The sequence below is a fragment of the Protopterus annectens genome, chromosome 10.part0 (assembly GCF_019279795.1).
Source record: "Protopterus annectens isolate FY-2018-M chromosome 10.part0, PAN1.0, whole genome shotgun sequence".
Taxonomy (NCBI): domain Eukaryota; kingdom Metazoa; phylum Chordata; order Ceratodontiformes; family Protopteridae; genus Protopterus; species Protopterus annectens.
Genome location: NC_056744.1, coordinates 373450685 through 373467496, shown reverse-complemented (window position 1 = coordinate 373467496; position 16812 = coordinate 373450685). Strand labels below are relative to the sequence as shown.

Here is a 16812-nt window from a genome sequence, read left to right as displayed (position 1 = left end):
AATGGTACCTAAAAACTTATGGTCTCAACGCAGCCACAGTTTGGAAACAATTATACCACTCATTCCATGTCTTCAAAAGGAATTTCTGTGGTGGGTTCAAGCATGCCAAAGAAACATAGGTCTCCCTTTCTGCATGCCTCAAGCAAATCAAATCATCACAACAGACGCCTCGGACTACGCCTGGGGGGTGCACATGATAGATCAGTGCATTCAGGGCAAATGGTCCCAAAAAGAGAAGCACCTACACATCAATCAAAAGGAAATACTAGCAGTACAAAATGCTATTATGGCCTTCAAAGACCTACTGCATCCAGGCCAGCTATTGATAAGGACAGACAACACCACAGTGATGTGGTACATAAAGAAACAGGGAGGAACTCATTCATACCCCCTGTGCAGACTAGCCATGTCCCTTTGGAACACGGCTCTGGAATTGCAAATCCAACTTCAAGCACAATTCCTGCCAGGAAAGGAAAACATGCTGGCAGACAACCTAAGCAGAAATATGACAGACCCACACAAATGGAAGTTGCATCCTCAAGTTTTCGCAAAGATAATTCAGGCATGGGGACGACCAGACATAGATCTCTTTGCTTCCCACAAAAATTACCAACTGAAAAAATTTTGCTCAAGGACCTATCATCCACAGGCCTGGAAAGTGGACGCACTTTCTTTCGATTGGACAGCATTGACAGTCTATGCCTTTCCACCTCTTCCTCTGCTGCCCAAAGTTGTATTAAAAGCCAGAGCAGAGAGGCCAAAGATGATTCTCATTGCTCCAGACTGGCCCAAGACAACACTGGTATCTACTCCTGAAGAGCCCGACACATTCCCCTCCATGGATCCTGCCTCTAGTGCCTCTTCTGTTGACCCAACACAGCTTCAAAACTCTTCACATTCAGCTAAAAACCCTCAATCTAGCCGCATGGAGGATTCCTTGATTTCCCAACAGACCCTCCTCTCCAAGGAGGTACAGGATGTCATCTTGGAGGCCAGAAGACCTTCAACTAGAAAAGCCTACTCCACCAAATGGAAACTGTTGTGTGCCTGGAATCAGAAAAAGGGCCAGAATCCTTGGGTTCTAAATTTATCTCAAATATTACAGTACCTAGCTGAGATGTTAAACAGTGGACTTTCCTTCTCCTCCAAGATCCATGCTTCAGCCATTTCTGCACAATACAACACTGATCCTCCTTTATTCTCTCATCCTCTCTTAAGACAGTTCCTCAGAGGGGCTAAGAATATAAAACCCCCAAGGAAGCCACCAGTGCCTGCTTGGGACCTCAACTTCATTTTAGAAAAACGGACTCTGCCTCCATTTGAGCCAGCTGCCTCTACAGAACTACAATATTTGTCATGGAAAACAGCCTTCCTTCTGGCTATCACCTCAGCGCGCAGGGTTTCAGAGCTACAAGCCCTAATGGCGGTGCAACCTTTCATCATTTTCCATCAGCACAGAGTTTCCTTACGAACCAACCCTTCCTTTATGCCAAAGGTAGTATCCAGTGTAGCTTTGAATCAGACTATACACTTACCTACCTTTTATCCTAACCCACAAAACAAAGGGGAAAGAGACTACTACATTCCTTGGACATTCACAGACAACTTCGTTATTATTTGGACAAGACAAAGCCTTTCCGAAAATCAGAGCAACTCTTTGTGTCCTATGCTACAGGTGCTCAAGGAAAGGCTATTTCCAAACAGACAATTTCAAAATGGATAGCCCACTGCATACGCTTTTGTTACTCATTTCATGGAAAAACTGTACCTACAAGCATCAGATCTCACTCCACAAGGGCCACAGCTACCTCTGCAGCTTTCCTCAGGGGGGTTCCTACCAAGGATATTTTGGAAGCAGCCACTTGGAGTTCTGTGCACACTTTCTCCAAGCACTATCACCTTCCACTATACTCTAAATCTAGAGCGGGCTTTGCCACAGCAGTCCTGCAGGGCATCCTTGCTCCTCCTAGTTCCACTTAGTGCCTGCCACCCCTTATTTAGCTTTGGGATTCTACCCATCTGTTATGACTGCAGCTGTATGCACGATGAACATAGTACAGTTTTGTACCTACCATAAATGTAGATGTTCGAGTGCTAATACAGCTGCAGTCCAGGTTTCCCTCCCTCCATCCCCTCTTGGGACAGGCCTTATGACAAACACCTCCTCATGCAACCTGATTGGGGTATTCTTTATGGTGTATTTGCTTGCAAACTACTGTTTTTTGATTATATTACATTGCATTATTACGTGAGTTTATGTTTTGCCTTCCTTCTGGTGGCACCTGACATCTGTGGCAAGAAAAACTGAAGAAAATGGCGTCGGCTGGTTCTGTTATACCCCTGCCGCACTGACGTCAGGGAAGAACCGACGACAACAGACGCTGGACCTAGACTTTGGAATTCGGCCGACCGAGGACCCGCCTGATGGCAGGATAACCCATCTGTTATGACTGCAGCTGTATTAGCACTCGAACATCTACATTTATGGTAGGTACAAAACTGTACTTTATTTGCAGCAAACAAGATCTGAGGTAATTTCAGCAGTGCATTGTGGGATAAGGGACTTGGTCTGGAGCTACTGGCAAACCGTTGAAGCCGAGGATTGGCTCCGAACCCATCACTGAGAATAAAGGTGAGATAAACAACTCACATGGAACGTTATGGTAAGTACATAACTTCTATTTTTCCAGTCTTGGGACTTCACCTTATTCTGCATCAGTTTCCTCCTCATGTTGTAGAGTTTGTTTATGGCAGGGGACAACCAGATGGCTTCCTTTTTTTGAGGGGGAGCGTCTTGGTTCTATTGGGTATGGCGAGATCCATGCATTTGTGTTCGTACTGTGCATTGGTGTATGATTCAGCGGTCATGCAACTGTTCTCCATTTGCATGGGTGCTGTGAAGTTAGCCACCTCTGTTTTTAGGAGCCCAAAGTTAGCTTTGGAGAAGTTTTTCATGGTGGTTACCTTTGTGGGGCGGGGGTGTGGACGGGTTGTGAATTTCCAAGGTGATTAGTTTGTGGTCGGATCTAACCAGGGAGGAGTTGACTATTGGTGTAGAGCAACGGTCGCCCATGTTAGTAATGACCAGGTCAAGGATGTTGCTACCTTTAGTGGGGGTAAGAACAAGCTGGTCCAGGGCATTGGAATTAATGAATTTTAGGAAACGTTGGGCAAGTGTATTGGTACACGAGTAGTTTTCCCAGTTAATGTAGGGGTAGTTGAAGTTGCCCAGTATGAGAGTGTTGGGTTGGACCCTAATATTCTCCAGTGCTTAGGAACATGGAGTGTGAGTCTTGGGACATGGTTGGGGATCTGTATCAGTCTACGATCAGAATCGCTGTTTTAACCAGTGTTAGCTGCACCTGAAGTGTTTCAGATGCATTATGTTGGGCTGTCAGTCTGGAGTTGTGCGCATCCTTTGAGTATGGAAACACCACCGCCTTTGGAGCTTCGGTCCAAGTTCTGGGGCCGAAAGGTGTGGAATGAGTTATACCCTGGTAGTGCAGGGGTACTTTTTGCTGTCTTGAACCAGGTCTCTGTTACAGCACAAATGTCGATGTTCTCCATTTTAAGTAGTGCTTCGAACGAGTGCATTTTGAGATTTAGACTTCTAGCATTGAGCAGCATGACCATCAGATTGCATTTGTTTGTAGCAGTTATGGTGGTAATTTGATCTTTGGAACACCGCCTAAAAATGGCACTATAGGGGTAGCAAGACCCTTAGCCAGTGTAAGTACTTCATCAGCAACAATACTTCCATTGTCCAAAGACGAACCATCGGACCTTTTTCCAGTCACCTGAAGGGCTCCGAAGCTCTCTTGAACTTATAGCAAACTGTCTGCTCCTTGTTGACGACATCTTTAAGATTACATGTCAGCAGAGAAAGATCTTCCAGTATTGGATGAACAGTCAAGTCTAAACAGCTGTAGTCTTTGGTTTCCATAGGAACTTATCAGTAAAAGCCGTAAACCACAAGGTAATACTCAAATGAACAAAAAAACAAGTCGAATTGTCCAAGGGGAAACTGCAGCACTGAAAACCAAACTAAAATCAAACCAGCGGCAAACAAGAAACACTTGAAAAAAACAAAAAAATACAGTAAGACACGCTACCAGAATGAAATAATTTAAGTGCTTTCTTTCTTTTATTAAGAACTTCCTGGAACAAACGCTATAAACACACTCACCTATACACCATCCCCATACTGACATCACTTGATTTCAATTAACAAATATTTCCCTCCATATAAACATACATCAAACTATGTAAATCTCAGAAGTATTGCATATTATAATTATATACTTATAAAAATATTAATCTAAAAACTTTCAATTCAAATTAATGACTAAAAATGTTTATATTTCAAATAACACCCTAACTTAGGTACTTTTCCTTGTCAGAAGTGTTCACAATGTAGGTTTGTGATGGTAGCTTGCAGTAAACTTTTTGGATTTTTTTTAACTACAAACGTGAAGTTTAACTGTCAAAGTGAAGGCCTAATTTCAAATTGTGACCGTTTTTTATAGGTAAGGCCACCCAGAGATTAGCAGATAGGGTGAGGGAGTATTTGTTGGCTGTTAAAAGGAAAGATACTACAAATGCATTAGCCAAGCATGTTTTACAATGTAAGGATTTTAGAAAGTTCCTTTTTTTTTGAGCAAGTTGATAAAAGAAAGTCTATAGGGTCGTTTAGTTATTTAGAATTTTTGGAAGATTTTTTAAGGGCAGATGCAGCCCTGGGTGTGAATGATAAAATATCTGTCAGAAGTTATTTGAAATATAAAAATTTTTAGTTGATAATTTGGTTTAAACGTTTTTAGGTTAGTATTTTGATAAGTATGTATACTATGCAGTACGTATGAGGTTAACATAATTTGATAATGTATGTTTAAAAAAATGGAAGTTTTTAAATTTTAATGTAATATGGTGAGAAATGTTCAATTGAAACCAGAAGTGATGTCAGAATGAGGTTGGTGTATCTGGGTGTGTTTGTGATGGTGGTTGTTCTGAGGAAGTTTTTAATAAAAGAACGAAAGAGCTTAACTTATTTAATTCTGGTTGAGTGCCTTATTGTGTTTTTTTTATTTTTTCAAGCGTTTCTTGTTTGCCGCTGGTTTGGTTTTAGTTTGTATTTCTGGATGGTTGCCTTATACTATTGCATTTTGATACACACACACACACACATATACACACACACACACACACACACACACACACACACACCCCTTAATAAGCTACTTCCAGAAGGGGCAAGGGTCATGCTATTAAGGCTTTTTTTCAGTGACCTGTAAAGGAGGACTCTAGCAGTTTGGTTTTGTGTGCATACTTTTATAAAGTGTTACAAACTGGATTCCTTTCCAGGGCCAGAACAGGCTGTGCTAGGACCATTTTCCAAGGGCTACCAAGTTATTTTTATTTTCCTCATTGCTTTCTAAGCAGTGGTAATCTGCTCAAATATGTCTGGCTACTGCAACCGTGAGTGATGTAATGTTAAACATAGTACAGTCGTGTAAGTAAAGGGGATTATTCTTACAGTAGCTGACCCCCCCCCCCTTTTTGTTGTGATTTTTTTGGTATTGCAAGGATGTGGATATAAATACTCTTGTGTATGTAGTTTATCTGTTTGTATATTTCCTAGTATTGTTACTTTCAGGGCTTTTACCTCCCTTTCCTGGGTAGTAAAGCTTACGAGTATTTTAGAGCTCTAACTGTCCTTTTGTACAGATATTCCCTCAAGCTTTTGAAAAGCTAGATGGTTGGTGGGGGTAGAACTCAAATAGCTTAGTTACTGCTGCAACAGTGATTAGATCATCTATTGTTATGATAAGCTTATTTACACAATTGCATTTGACATGGTTTCATCCATTCTAATGGTTCCATTTGTCAGACTCCACAAGAGAAAAATACAGTGGCATCTCAAGTCAGTCTGGGTCCAACACCTTCATCTTTTAATCTTCCCAATTCTTGTTCTCAGTTTCACCAAGAAGGAACTCTTACAGTGGGCCAGTTAGTTATTACTAAATGTCTGCCTCCCTTTTTCTCCCTCTGTCCTGCTTAGTTAGTCACAAGTTCATAGGTTCATAGATAGGTACTAGGCTATCGTGCCCGAAGGCATTTGTAAACCTAGCCAGAATGTGTTGGGTTTTGCCACCCCCTTAGATTAAGTTCCCTGTGCCTCTATCCAGCAGAGCCACTGAAGTGATCCCCGGGGTAAACTTTTGTTTCCCATCCACTCGTCCACTTTTCTCTTTAGTGTTAGCGAGGAGCTCTGCCTAATGTAGATTGGAATCTTGTTCCAAAGCATGGGAAGTCTCTGGGACAGGAATCCATCCCTCCAGCACGTCCTATTTATTGTTGTGGTGAGCTTTAGATCCCTAGAGCGTGTGGCTCGAGGGGATATGGTTTTCTTTAGGTGGAGCATGTCCATCAATTCTGGGTTGGACATGGCCTTGTATATCAGACAGAGATCACCTCTGAGCAGTCTGTATGCAACTGAGTACTGCTGGAGTTTCTTCAGTCAAGCTGCATAAGGCATCTGTTTGAGGCCAGTGATCCTCTTGGTGAGGTACTTCTGTGGTCTTTCCGGCCGTTGCAGGTGTCTTGTAAGGTACATCCCAAATGGGGCGTTGTACTCTATGGTGGGTCTGATGAGTAGAGGCACAATGACCTCTTTTGATCTGGATGCGAACCCTTTTGTGATTAGGTGGGCCGTATAGAAGGATTTTCGAACCACTTTGACAATGTGATTATCAAAGGAGAGATTACTATCTACTTGGGTTCCCAGATCCCTTATTACGTCTTCCATATTTAGGGGACTAGCACCTATGTGGTAGTTTGTGGGTACTTTGTTTTTTTCCAAAGTGGGGATGACTATGCACTTTTTGGCATTTAGCTTGAGGCCATGATTTTGACACCAGGTGTCTGTCTCAGTGAGACCCTTTTGGAGGATGTTTGTGTCAGCCGGAGAGTCTGTTTTAGCCCCTAGTTTGCAGTCGTCTGAAAACTTGGTCAGCCATAGTCATCCTGTGCTTGCCTGTACCTCTGAGAAGTATATGCCGAACAGGAGGGGTCCTAGGACTGACCCCTGGGGAACGCCACTTGTAACCGGTTTAGAGTCTGACCTAGCTCCCGCAACTCTCACCATGTGGGTTCTGTCCTTGAGCCAGTTGGCAACCCATCTTGTGACATAGGGATTTATGTTCAGGCTGCTGAGCTTGTCTATAATACCAGAATGGGGAATGGTGTTGAAGGCTTTTTCGAGGTCTAGGTAGGCTGTGTGTGTACCACCTTTCTCTCGTCTATAGCCTTGGTAACTGTCTCAGTCGTCCACCAGGTTTAGGAGGCATAATCTGCCCTTAAAGCCGAGCTGGGTAGGGTCCAGTGTTTGGAGGTTCCCAATGTCTCTGTTAATGAGTTCCATGATGATGCGCTCCATAGCCTTGCAGACCAAGCTAGTCAGGCTTATAGGGCGATAGTTCCCGGGGTCTGTTGTGGCTCCACCTTTGTGGAGCGGAACAACCATTGCTCTGCACCACTCCATGGGTACGTTGCCTGTGGAGAGGCTGAGTTTTGAACAGTGTGTTTAAGTGAGGGGTTAGTTCGTCTTTGAGCTTGTGTAGGACGCAGCCTGGGACACACCGTCCAATCCCATTGATGCTGTGTTTTTGGCTTTGGAGAGGGCTGTTTTATCCTGAGTGTCTGATTTCAGGGGCTCTACATTCTTCTGGTATGGTTATGGGCCCTTTTGAGGATGAGAGAGAGGTGAAGTTTGCACTGAACCTGTCTGCCAGGATGTTTGCGATATCGGTTGGTTCAGTGTATTTTGTGCCATTCTGCACCAACTCCGAGCAGATCCGAGCATTGACACTTAGATTCTTGACATGGATAAAGAATGCCTTGTGGTTATCTTTGGAGTCCTTGGCAATTTTTCTTTCGAAGCTAGCCTTGGATGATTTTATGAGGGATCGTAGTTTCTTGCTGATACTGATCAGAGATGTCTTCCCTTCTTGGGATTTTACTCTCTTCTGTACTAGTTTCCTCCTCCTGTTGTATAGCTTGTTTATTGCAGGGGTCCACCAGACTGGTTTCCTTTTCTTGGAGGAGTGAGTCTTGGTTTAGCTTGGGATAGCACGATCCATGCATTCCTGTAGGTGCTCATAAAATACATGAGTAAAGGATTTTGCAACTTGGACAGCGTTATCCTTTAGCATGGGGGCTTTGAAACTTTCCATCTCGGTCCTAAGTAATGTGAAGCTTGCTTTTGAAAAGTTTTTCACGGTGGTTTCCTTGACCGGGGGTGGGGGCAGAATGTGGATATCCAGAGTTATTTGTTTATGGTCAGATCTAACCAGCAAGGGTGTTGACTTCTGGTGTGAAACACTGGTCGCCCATGTTGGTGATGACCAGGTCCAATATGTTGTCACCTCTGGTGGGAGTGTTGACTAGTTGATCAGGGCATTTGAGTTTATAAATTCTAGGAAATGTTGGGCAAGGGAGTTAGTACTTAAATAAGTTCTCCCAGTTATTGTTTGAGTAATTGAAATCACCCAATTTTAGGGTGTTTGGTAGGACCTTTGTTTCCCAGTGTTTCCTGAAACATGGAATGGGGGTCCTTGGAACATGGTGGGTTATCTGTAGCAAGCTACAATTTGAATTGCAGTTTTGCCCTTTGTTAGTTGCACGTGGATGATCTTTGAAGCATCGTGCTGTGCCACTAACGTGGAGGTGTGTGCATCCTTGATGAATATGGATATGCCTCCGCCTTTTGTATTTCGGTCTGGGTTCTGTGGCCAAAATGTATGGTGTGAGATGTAACATGGTAGTGCTTGGGTGCTCTCTGGAGCCTTAAACCAGGTTTCTGTTACTGCACATATATCGATTTTTCCATACTGAGGAGTGCCTCGAGTGCGTGCATTTTGAGGTTTAGATTTCTGCTTTTGGACTTTACATGGAGGGTGTAATGTCTCAATGTGTCAAGTTCCAGGGCATGTGGACACCCCATTTCAGGAACAACCGCATGAATCTAAATGAAATTGTCTGTAATAAAAGTTTTCAAAGCTCTGAATCCACTCTAGACTTGTGGACCCATGTTAGCGATAGACAGTGCCCAGTGATGTGATACATAAATAAGGGGGGTCAAGATCTCTTCCCCATTTGCAGGTTTGGATTGGCAGTACAGAACAGCCTTACTCCTCAGGCCAAGTAGAACACTGTAGCAGACACTTTTGAGGGTCTCAAGATAGACCCTCTTAAGTGGATGCTACACCCAGAAATATTTAGAGACAACTAAATCAGTTTTGTTCCAGGACACCTTGTTAGAAACGCCAGAAAATGGATAAATTTTCTTTGCCTTGGATGGGAATGTTCATCATTGCCTTTACCCAGAGTTTTTCTAAAAGTCAAGTTGGACTTGCCAGCAATACTTCTGGTAACTCCTTTGTGCCCCTGGCAACACTGGTTTCCCTTAGCAGGCACCTGGCCAAGGACAGTTACCAAAAACTTCCCTTACAGAGTAGATTTGTTCACAGAGGACAAGGGATCTTTAATTCACCCCAGCATTTAAATTCTCCACCTAACTGTATGACTGATAGGTTTTGGAGCACATTCAGCCACCTTTTTTTCTGTGAGGATGAGCAGCATGTATTAAAAGAGGTTAGAAAGCTTGCTACTATGAAGTCTGACTTAGCCAAATGGAAAAGATTTTTTAACTGGTACTATAAAAAGAGATCAAAATCTTTTCCTAAGCAGTGGCTCCACTGGTTCTTCAGTATCTGTGAGAATTGCTGAACTCGGGCCTAGCGTACACTTCTTTAATGGGACACCTTTTGGCTATTTTTGCTTGTCTGCCTTTGGATCCCTCTTTTTTTCCGTACTTCAAGTTAAAACAGTTTTTGAAAGAGGTATTGTGTATTACATCACCTAGAAAATAGCTGGCACTTCTTTGAGATTTTAATTTTCTGTGTGGGAGAAGCAGACTGTCCTCCCCCTTTGAACCTGCAGCCAGTTCTTTAAAATTTCTTGAGTGAAAGATTGCTGATCATTTTCTTCACTTTAGTTAGATTGGTATATGCATTACGGACCTTAATGTCTACGCATCCTTTTTGGATTTTCCATAAATACAGAGTCTCAGAATTAAACCTTCCTTTGTTTCTCATGTGATTTCTGAATTTACTTTAAACCAAGGCATTCATCTCCTTTTTTTTCTTTCCTGAACTGCAAAATGGGGTTGAAAGAATCTTTCATAATCCTGTTGTCAGACTTTTTGTTTTCTTTGAATGAAAGAAAAAAAAAAGGACTACCAGTAACAAACCATCTCCAGATGGCTGTCTCAAGCTATTCAGTTCTGTTACTCTCACCAGGGTAAAAGCTCTCTTAAAGTCAAAGCTTCACTCTACCAGACCCAGGACTACTGTTGAGGCTTTTTTGCAAAGTAGTGGACTCTAGGTCTGATCAGATTGCAACTACATGGTGTTACCATAACAATGAGTGTTTGAATAAATCACTGTTGCAATGTTAGCACCCTCTCACATTATCTGTTCTCTTCCTGGTCTTTCTTTGGCCACTACCTTTCTTTGTTTTGCCTTTCTAACATTTCTCTGTTATTGCCTGAACTGACTAAATTTTTTAGAGCTTCAGGTTTTAGCCTCACTTTCGGACAAGAAAGGTCTGATTTTTTGGTGTTGATGCACTTCCCTCTTAAACAAGCACATTCCCTCATGCTAAGGGCAGACGTATGGTGCATAAGGAAGGAGCTCAGAACTTTGTAGACTGACCCAGATATGCAGCGTTTTTGGCAGGCTAAGTGTCGTACAGTTACGACAGCTGCAGTAGTGATTTATTTGAATGTGTCATGGTAAGTTAACTTACACAACTGTATTTTTTTTTTCTTTACTCTGGATAAGAGTGACGTGCAGTGATTAAGTACTTTTTTCCAAGTGAATTGCTGGGGGTAGTGTGCATTAGCTGTCTTGTGGCAAATTTGTCGGTTGGATACTACTACTATCAAAGGCCACTCCAACAAGGGTGTGCCTGCATGTTCTTCATTCCACATTGCTGCAGTCCTAACTATTGGGTAGTCCGCTGTCCAGTCGGCCCGAATACCAAAGTATATGGCTGACGTCGGTCAGGGCGCATTAGACTGACGTCAGTACGTCAGGGTACTAATGCGCATGACCGACGTCATATCCTCAGTCTTTTTTGCCGCATGGTCCGATGCAGAAGCAATTTTGCGAGTGCAGGTTGGCGTTCTGAAAGTTTCTGAAGTCAGAGTTTCAGACCGAATCAAAGTTGGCTAAGTACCCGTTGGGAATATTTTGGTTTTTTCTTGCCTCAGTATTTAACCGGATGTCAGAAAAAGTGAATAACTGTATTTCTTGTGGGAAACAGATACCTCATAGGGATTACCATACTTTGTGTATACCTTGTTTAGGGCCTGAGCACGACGTTGTTGGATGCCGCTCTTGTGCTAGATTTAACAAACGCACTATTAAGAGAAGGTTAGACTGTGCCAGGTTAGTTTTGGGAAGCGTTGTAATTATAAAATGCCGCCGGATGCTCCGGCGCTTCGCCAAAAAGCGCAAGGACAAAGCAGCAAAGCCTAGAGTGGAAGAACCGACAGTCCCAGACGTCGGATCTTTAGAAGGCTCAGTGGAGCCGGAGGTTTTGCCAGGTGTTTCTTTGGAGTCTCAGGGAGAGACTTTACTGTTACAGGATGTATCCTCGCAGGAAGTAGGCCAGGCTGAGGGGGCTTCTCAGGTGGCTGTTCTTCCCTCTCTTCCTAAGGTGGTTAGAGCCTCCCCTTGCTTTCCCGTCCTTGATCCAAGAATATGTCCTTTGGAGACATTGTACTGTAGCCATATGGCTGCCATTTCACACTTTCAGGTGTTGTTGTTTGGACTGTGGTTTCAGGAATCTGACCTTGTTCGCACAGTACTTCTGGATTCTGTCCACTTAAACTTTGACATTTGGCCTTCTTTGTTACTTACCAGGAAGGTTTAATTTGTACTGTTTTATTTTCTCAATGGTTAACCCACTTCTGAGGATCTTCCAACTGAGTTTTAACAGGTGTTTACTCAACATATCGTTTGATTTGTGAGGGGGACCTCTGTAGTAGGTATATGTCATCCTCCTGTCTAGTTTTGGCCATCCTGTCCACTCTATCAAAAGACGTATTTTCCTGCAAGTTTGGCAGTTGTATGATTGTATATTTTTTGTATTATACTTCATAGGGGTTGAACTCCTGAGATTAGATGCTGCTTGTGCTCATCATGCTTTGCGCAGTGTGCCAGAGTGCAGTGGTAGGTGGCATTTTGTGTGTTGAGTCAAATCCCAACAGTTACCCCTTCAGTGCAGAAGGGCTTCCCACGGGTAACTGATGCAGTAAGGGAAGTGCCTAATGTATATAAATGCAAGAACAATAAGATAATCTCTTAAATACTTAAACATTTACTTTTAAAAGCCAGATGTACTGTGAAAAGATTTTTAAATTGTAGTGTTGGTGAAACATGCTAAACTGCTTTTTACAAACTAATTGTTTTTCAGGGTTTCCAAGTGCAGCTAAAAAAAGTAGTGAATGTTTGAAAGTTACCTAGTGAGACCAGTCAGAAAGATTAGGGCAACTTTCCAGTTAACTTACAACAGTTCTCTTTCCCCTTTAGGATTAAGCTTTCAATGTCTCATTATGTTGGTGCATGCATCACTGCCCTACGTGCTGGTGTAGAAGCCCTTGTTGTTGAGGTTACTAAAGAACCTGAAATTCTTACTCAGCTTGATCCAGTTAATCAACGTCTGCTGAATGTGATACGTTTGATTTCAAGACCATCAACTGCAGGCATCAACCTTATGGCTGGTGGTACAAGGTTAGTGCTGCTTTTATTTCATAAGATTATAATGCTGATACATTGAATCACTTTGTGTTACCATGTTTAGTGAGCTATGACATTTTAAATGTTTTGAATCTCAGTAGCTCAACAGGTACCGCACTCTGTCTTTCCTTTGGTGCTGGAAGATAAGGATGTCTATTATATTCCCACCCCAGATAGATTAATTTTCCAGTGCTGGCACTGCAGTGCAGCATAAGGGGGGGGGGGGGCTGCACTCCTCTGAGTAGTGCCTTCATTTGTTTTGAGATGTTAAACCATGAACCCCCATCTGCCCGAGTTGGTAACTCAGGTGGATGCAGTTATCGGAGAGAGTAAGGAGAACTTTACATCCTAATTCAGTATTTATATATTTACACATCATGCATTTCACATTATTAACTCTTTTTGCTTACAAGTCACAAACTCCAGCCCTATCTCCAAACCATAACCGTGTTGTTCTTAACACAAATGCAGTACCATTATTTGTTGTACAGTAATTCCCAATGCCTACATTGCTATATATTCCATATTGCCCCATTAAAGTTTTGCCAGTATTTTCTCTCTGCCTTTTTTTTTCCATAGCCGTGTACTCCCCATACAACATGTGCATGTATATTTCCTGCAAACATTTGTATGTGTATTCTTCTTGAATTTTTGCCCCCAACCATTTTTATCCTCCTTCTCCTCCGTTAGCATACTCCATCTTTTCCTCCTTATGTAAATTTTACATATTCTTTCATTTGGTGTTAATATATTAATTGCCCCTTTACATGCAGTTTGCCCAGCATTAACCTCCACAGAAAAATCACTTTATGTTCTTCGTGTTTCACTGTTGCAGTCATCACATTTGGATTATCCTGCTAGGGGTAGCCCTCAGTCCGCCCGAATACCAGAGGCTTAGTATTTCTGGGTCGGTTGCTGTTGCTCCAGGACTGACGTCAGGTTGTCAGTGGTATAAAATCAGGCAGCCAACGCTATTACTTCAGTCTTTCTTGCCAAGGAGCGCGAAGCAGAAGCAGTTTGCATGAGTGCCGGTAGGCCGCTACCCGAGTACTCATTTCCGAGTTGAAGTCTTCTAAAGCTAAGTACCCCATTGGGGATCCTTTATTCTTGTTCTAACCAATGTCAGAAAGTTAACAATTGTTTTGCCTGTGGAAAGCAAATACCACACAGAGACTTCCATTCTTACTGCGTCACCTGTTTAGGTCCAGACCACGACGTCCCTCGCTGTCACTTTTGCGCTTTGTTCAATGACGAAACTATAAGTCATCAGGCCCTTATTGTAGCTAGATATTTTTGCTCTCAGTTCTCAAATTCCAATATGGCTTCGGTAAGCCATCGGACTACCGATCTTTCCAAAAAAACCTAATGATAGATAGACCACACTGGTCCAAATTTGCTGACTATGCTTCCGCTAAGCTAGTAGTCAGTTGTCTGATCCTCAGTGAGACGCCTTCGCAGCCCCTGATGCCCGGTTCTGTGGATTCGCAGGTCGCTACAGAGACCCTTTTGGAGTCTGGTATGCCGCAAAAATCTTCGACTAAGAATCCTGCGGATGTCTCTACCTTGGATGGGTCGGGAGCCACTGAGCAGGCACCGGCATCCGAGGAAGTACTTCGCACTACCGTAGACAGACTACTTCTTTCACGTCTTCAGGTCTTTCTAAAACTAGAGTTTCTAAGCCCCAGGGTACGAACTACGCCCAAAAAAAAAAAGATGACTCTGGCACCTGCTTCCTTGCCTCGGTCTCAAATGCTTAAAATGGCAGAAGACCTTATGCTTTTTAGGGGAAGCCAGGCTACCCCTTCCAAAAGAAAGAGACTTATCCCCAGTAGTTCTATCTGAACAGGAGTCTGATGAGACTGATGCTTCTGAATATGAAGATATGCAACTCCTCTCTGCTTATGAGCTGATGCAGAGAAATCCATTCCTTCTGCCTCTCCACGCAAGGATTTTTCATTGGGGGAAACCCTTCATACTTGAAGGGAGCATTTACAATGGTAATGTCAAGACTATCCTCAGTCAAAAAAGAGACTCTGGGAATTCTATAGATTTACCACAGCAAGCACAGAACTTTGGCCATTCCTCCTGTCCTGGATGTTGTGGATAATGTTTGTATGGAATCCAGTTTGACTCCTGACACCCTTCCTCCAGCTCCTAAGAAACCTGACAGGTATTGGGGTCCCTGACTCTCACAAATGTCTTTTCAAAAATCCTACTGCTGACCCAGAGGTCATCTCTCAGGGAGCTGAAGGAATTAAAGCAACCTCAGCTAAGAATCTCACCCCCTCAGATAGGGATTCCTGAGCTTTAGACAGATGGGGTAAAATAGTATACACCTCTGCTACTCTTGCTATTAGAGCATTAAATTGTCAGTTCCACATGCTGAAATATCAGCAGCATATCATGGAACTATTCAAACAAAAATATCTTCCTTACTTGTGTAGAAAATAATTACAAGAGTTAATGCATTCTTAAAGTCAAGTTACTAAGCATACCTTGCAGTGTGGCTTTGACACCCTAGAAGCATCTTGCAGGGCAGCAGTCACTGGTTCCGTCCTTGGAAAGCATGACCTTGCCAGACCATGTCAAATCCAAATTATTGGACGCACCATTGAACAAAGACCATTTATTTGGCACCAAGGCAGAAGAGGTCTTAAAGATGGAAGAAAAAGCTAAATCTATGCAAACAGTTGAAGACTTCTTACAGGTCCAGCCTCTGAGGTTCAGTAGGCATTGTCCCTCCAAGCACTGGTCCTTTCCTGCCCCCTCCAGGCTTGCTCAGCCCAGTCCCAGGGGATGCAGATCCCCACCCCCCCCCCCAGACAGCAGCCCCAGGGAGTGCAGAGATCTAAGCAATGGAGTTCCTCCTCTTCATAAACAGGGAGTGCAAAACCACCCCCTTATGGTAAGAACTCACAATGACTTTACACCTCCACCCCTTACCTCTACCCACCTGCTTTTGTCCCTAGGAGGAAAACTCTCCTTCCATGTAAGCCACCGGGCCTCTATTACCAACGACCGATAGGTCCTCAACATAATGTCCCAGGGATACAAATTTTATTTCCCCACACTGCCAACCCCAGAAGGGTTCCCAGATCCTCCTCCAAACCAGTGGGCAAAGGCCAAAACGCAAGTCCTTTCCCTGCTCTCCATGAGGGCAGTAAGCTTGTTTCTGGAGAACAGGTAGGCCAAGGTTTCTATTCCATACTCTTCCTGGTACCCAGAAAAGAGGGCACATGGTGCCCAATCTTCGGTCTATCCATTCTAAGCACCTTTCTCGAAATACCAAAATTCAAAATGCTCACCATCCAGCAGCTTCTACCTATGCTTTCCAAGGATGCTTGGTTAGCCACCCTAGACCTAAAAGAGGCCTACCTACACATCCCAATCAGGGAATCTTGGAGGAAATGTCTATGTTTCGGGGCAGGATCTATGCGCTTGCAGTTCTCTGCGCTTCCCTTTGGCTTATCCACTACTCCCAGAGTTTTCACAGAATGCCTGGCTCCAGCCATTGCTTTTTGCAGACAAATGTTCAAATTTACCCCTGCTTAGACGATTGCCTCATTCAGGCAGACAGGGAAAAACTGTTACAGCACCTGACCTTTGTTAAGGACCTACTGTGACCTCCCTGGGGTGTATACTATCAAAGAAAAGAAATCAAAACTAGTCCCCACACAAAAATTGTATTCCTTTGAGCAAGCCTGGGCACACAGCATCCCAGATAGGCATTCCTTACTCCAGAAAAACAAGCCTACCTGACAGACTACTACTGTCAACTAGCCACCAGAACCCAGTTAACTGCAAGGAAAATCCTGCAAGCTCTAGGGTTCATGGGTTCCTGCATCTTACTTATTCCATATGCCAGACTGCATATGAGGAAACTACAATGGTACCTAAAAAGCCTTTGGTGTCAGCACTCTCAAGACCTGGAAACTCTCATACCAATGAT

At 43.3% G+C, this 16812-nt stretch overlaps 1 protein-coding gene across 1 annotated transcript in view; it reads left to right on the top strand.

Moving 5' to 3' along the window:
- The window catches only part of DHX9 (DExH-box helicase 9), a 1660482-nt gene extending 1647579 nt beyond the window's left edge, over nt 1-12903 (top strand). The window contains exon 25 of the mRNA XM_044086769.1: nt 12657-12903. Coding sequence (XP_043942704.1) covers nt 12657-12903 — 247 coding nt within the window. The remainder of the gene's footprint in view (nt 1-12656) is intronic.
- Nucleotides 12904-16812: the final 3909 nt, after the last annotated feature.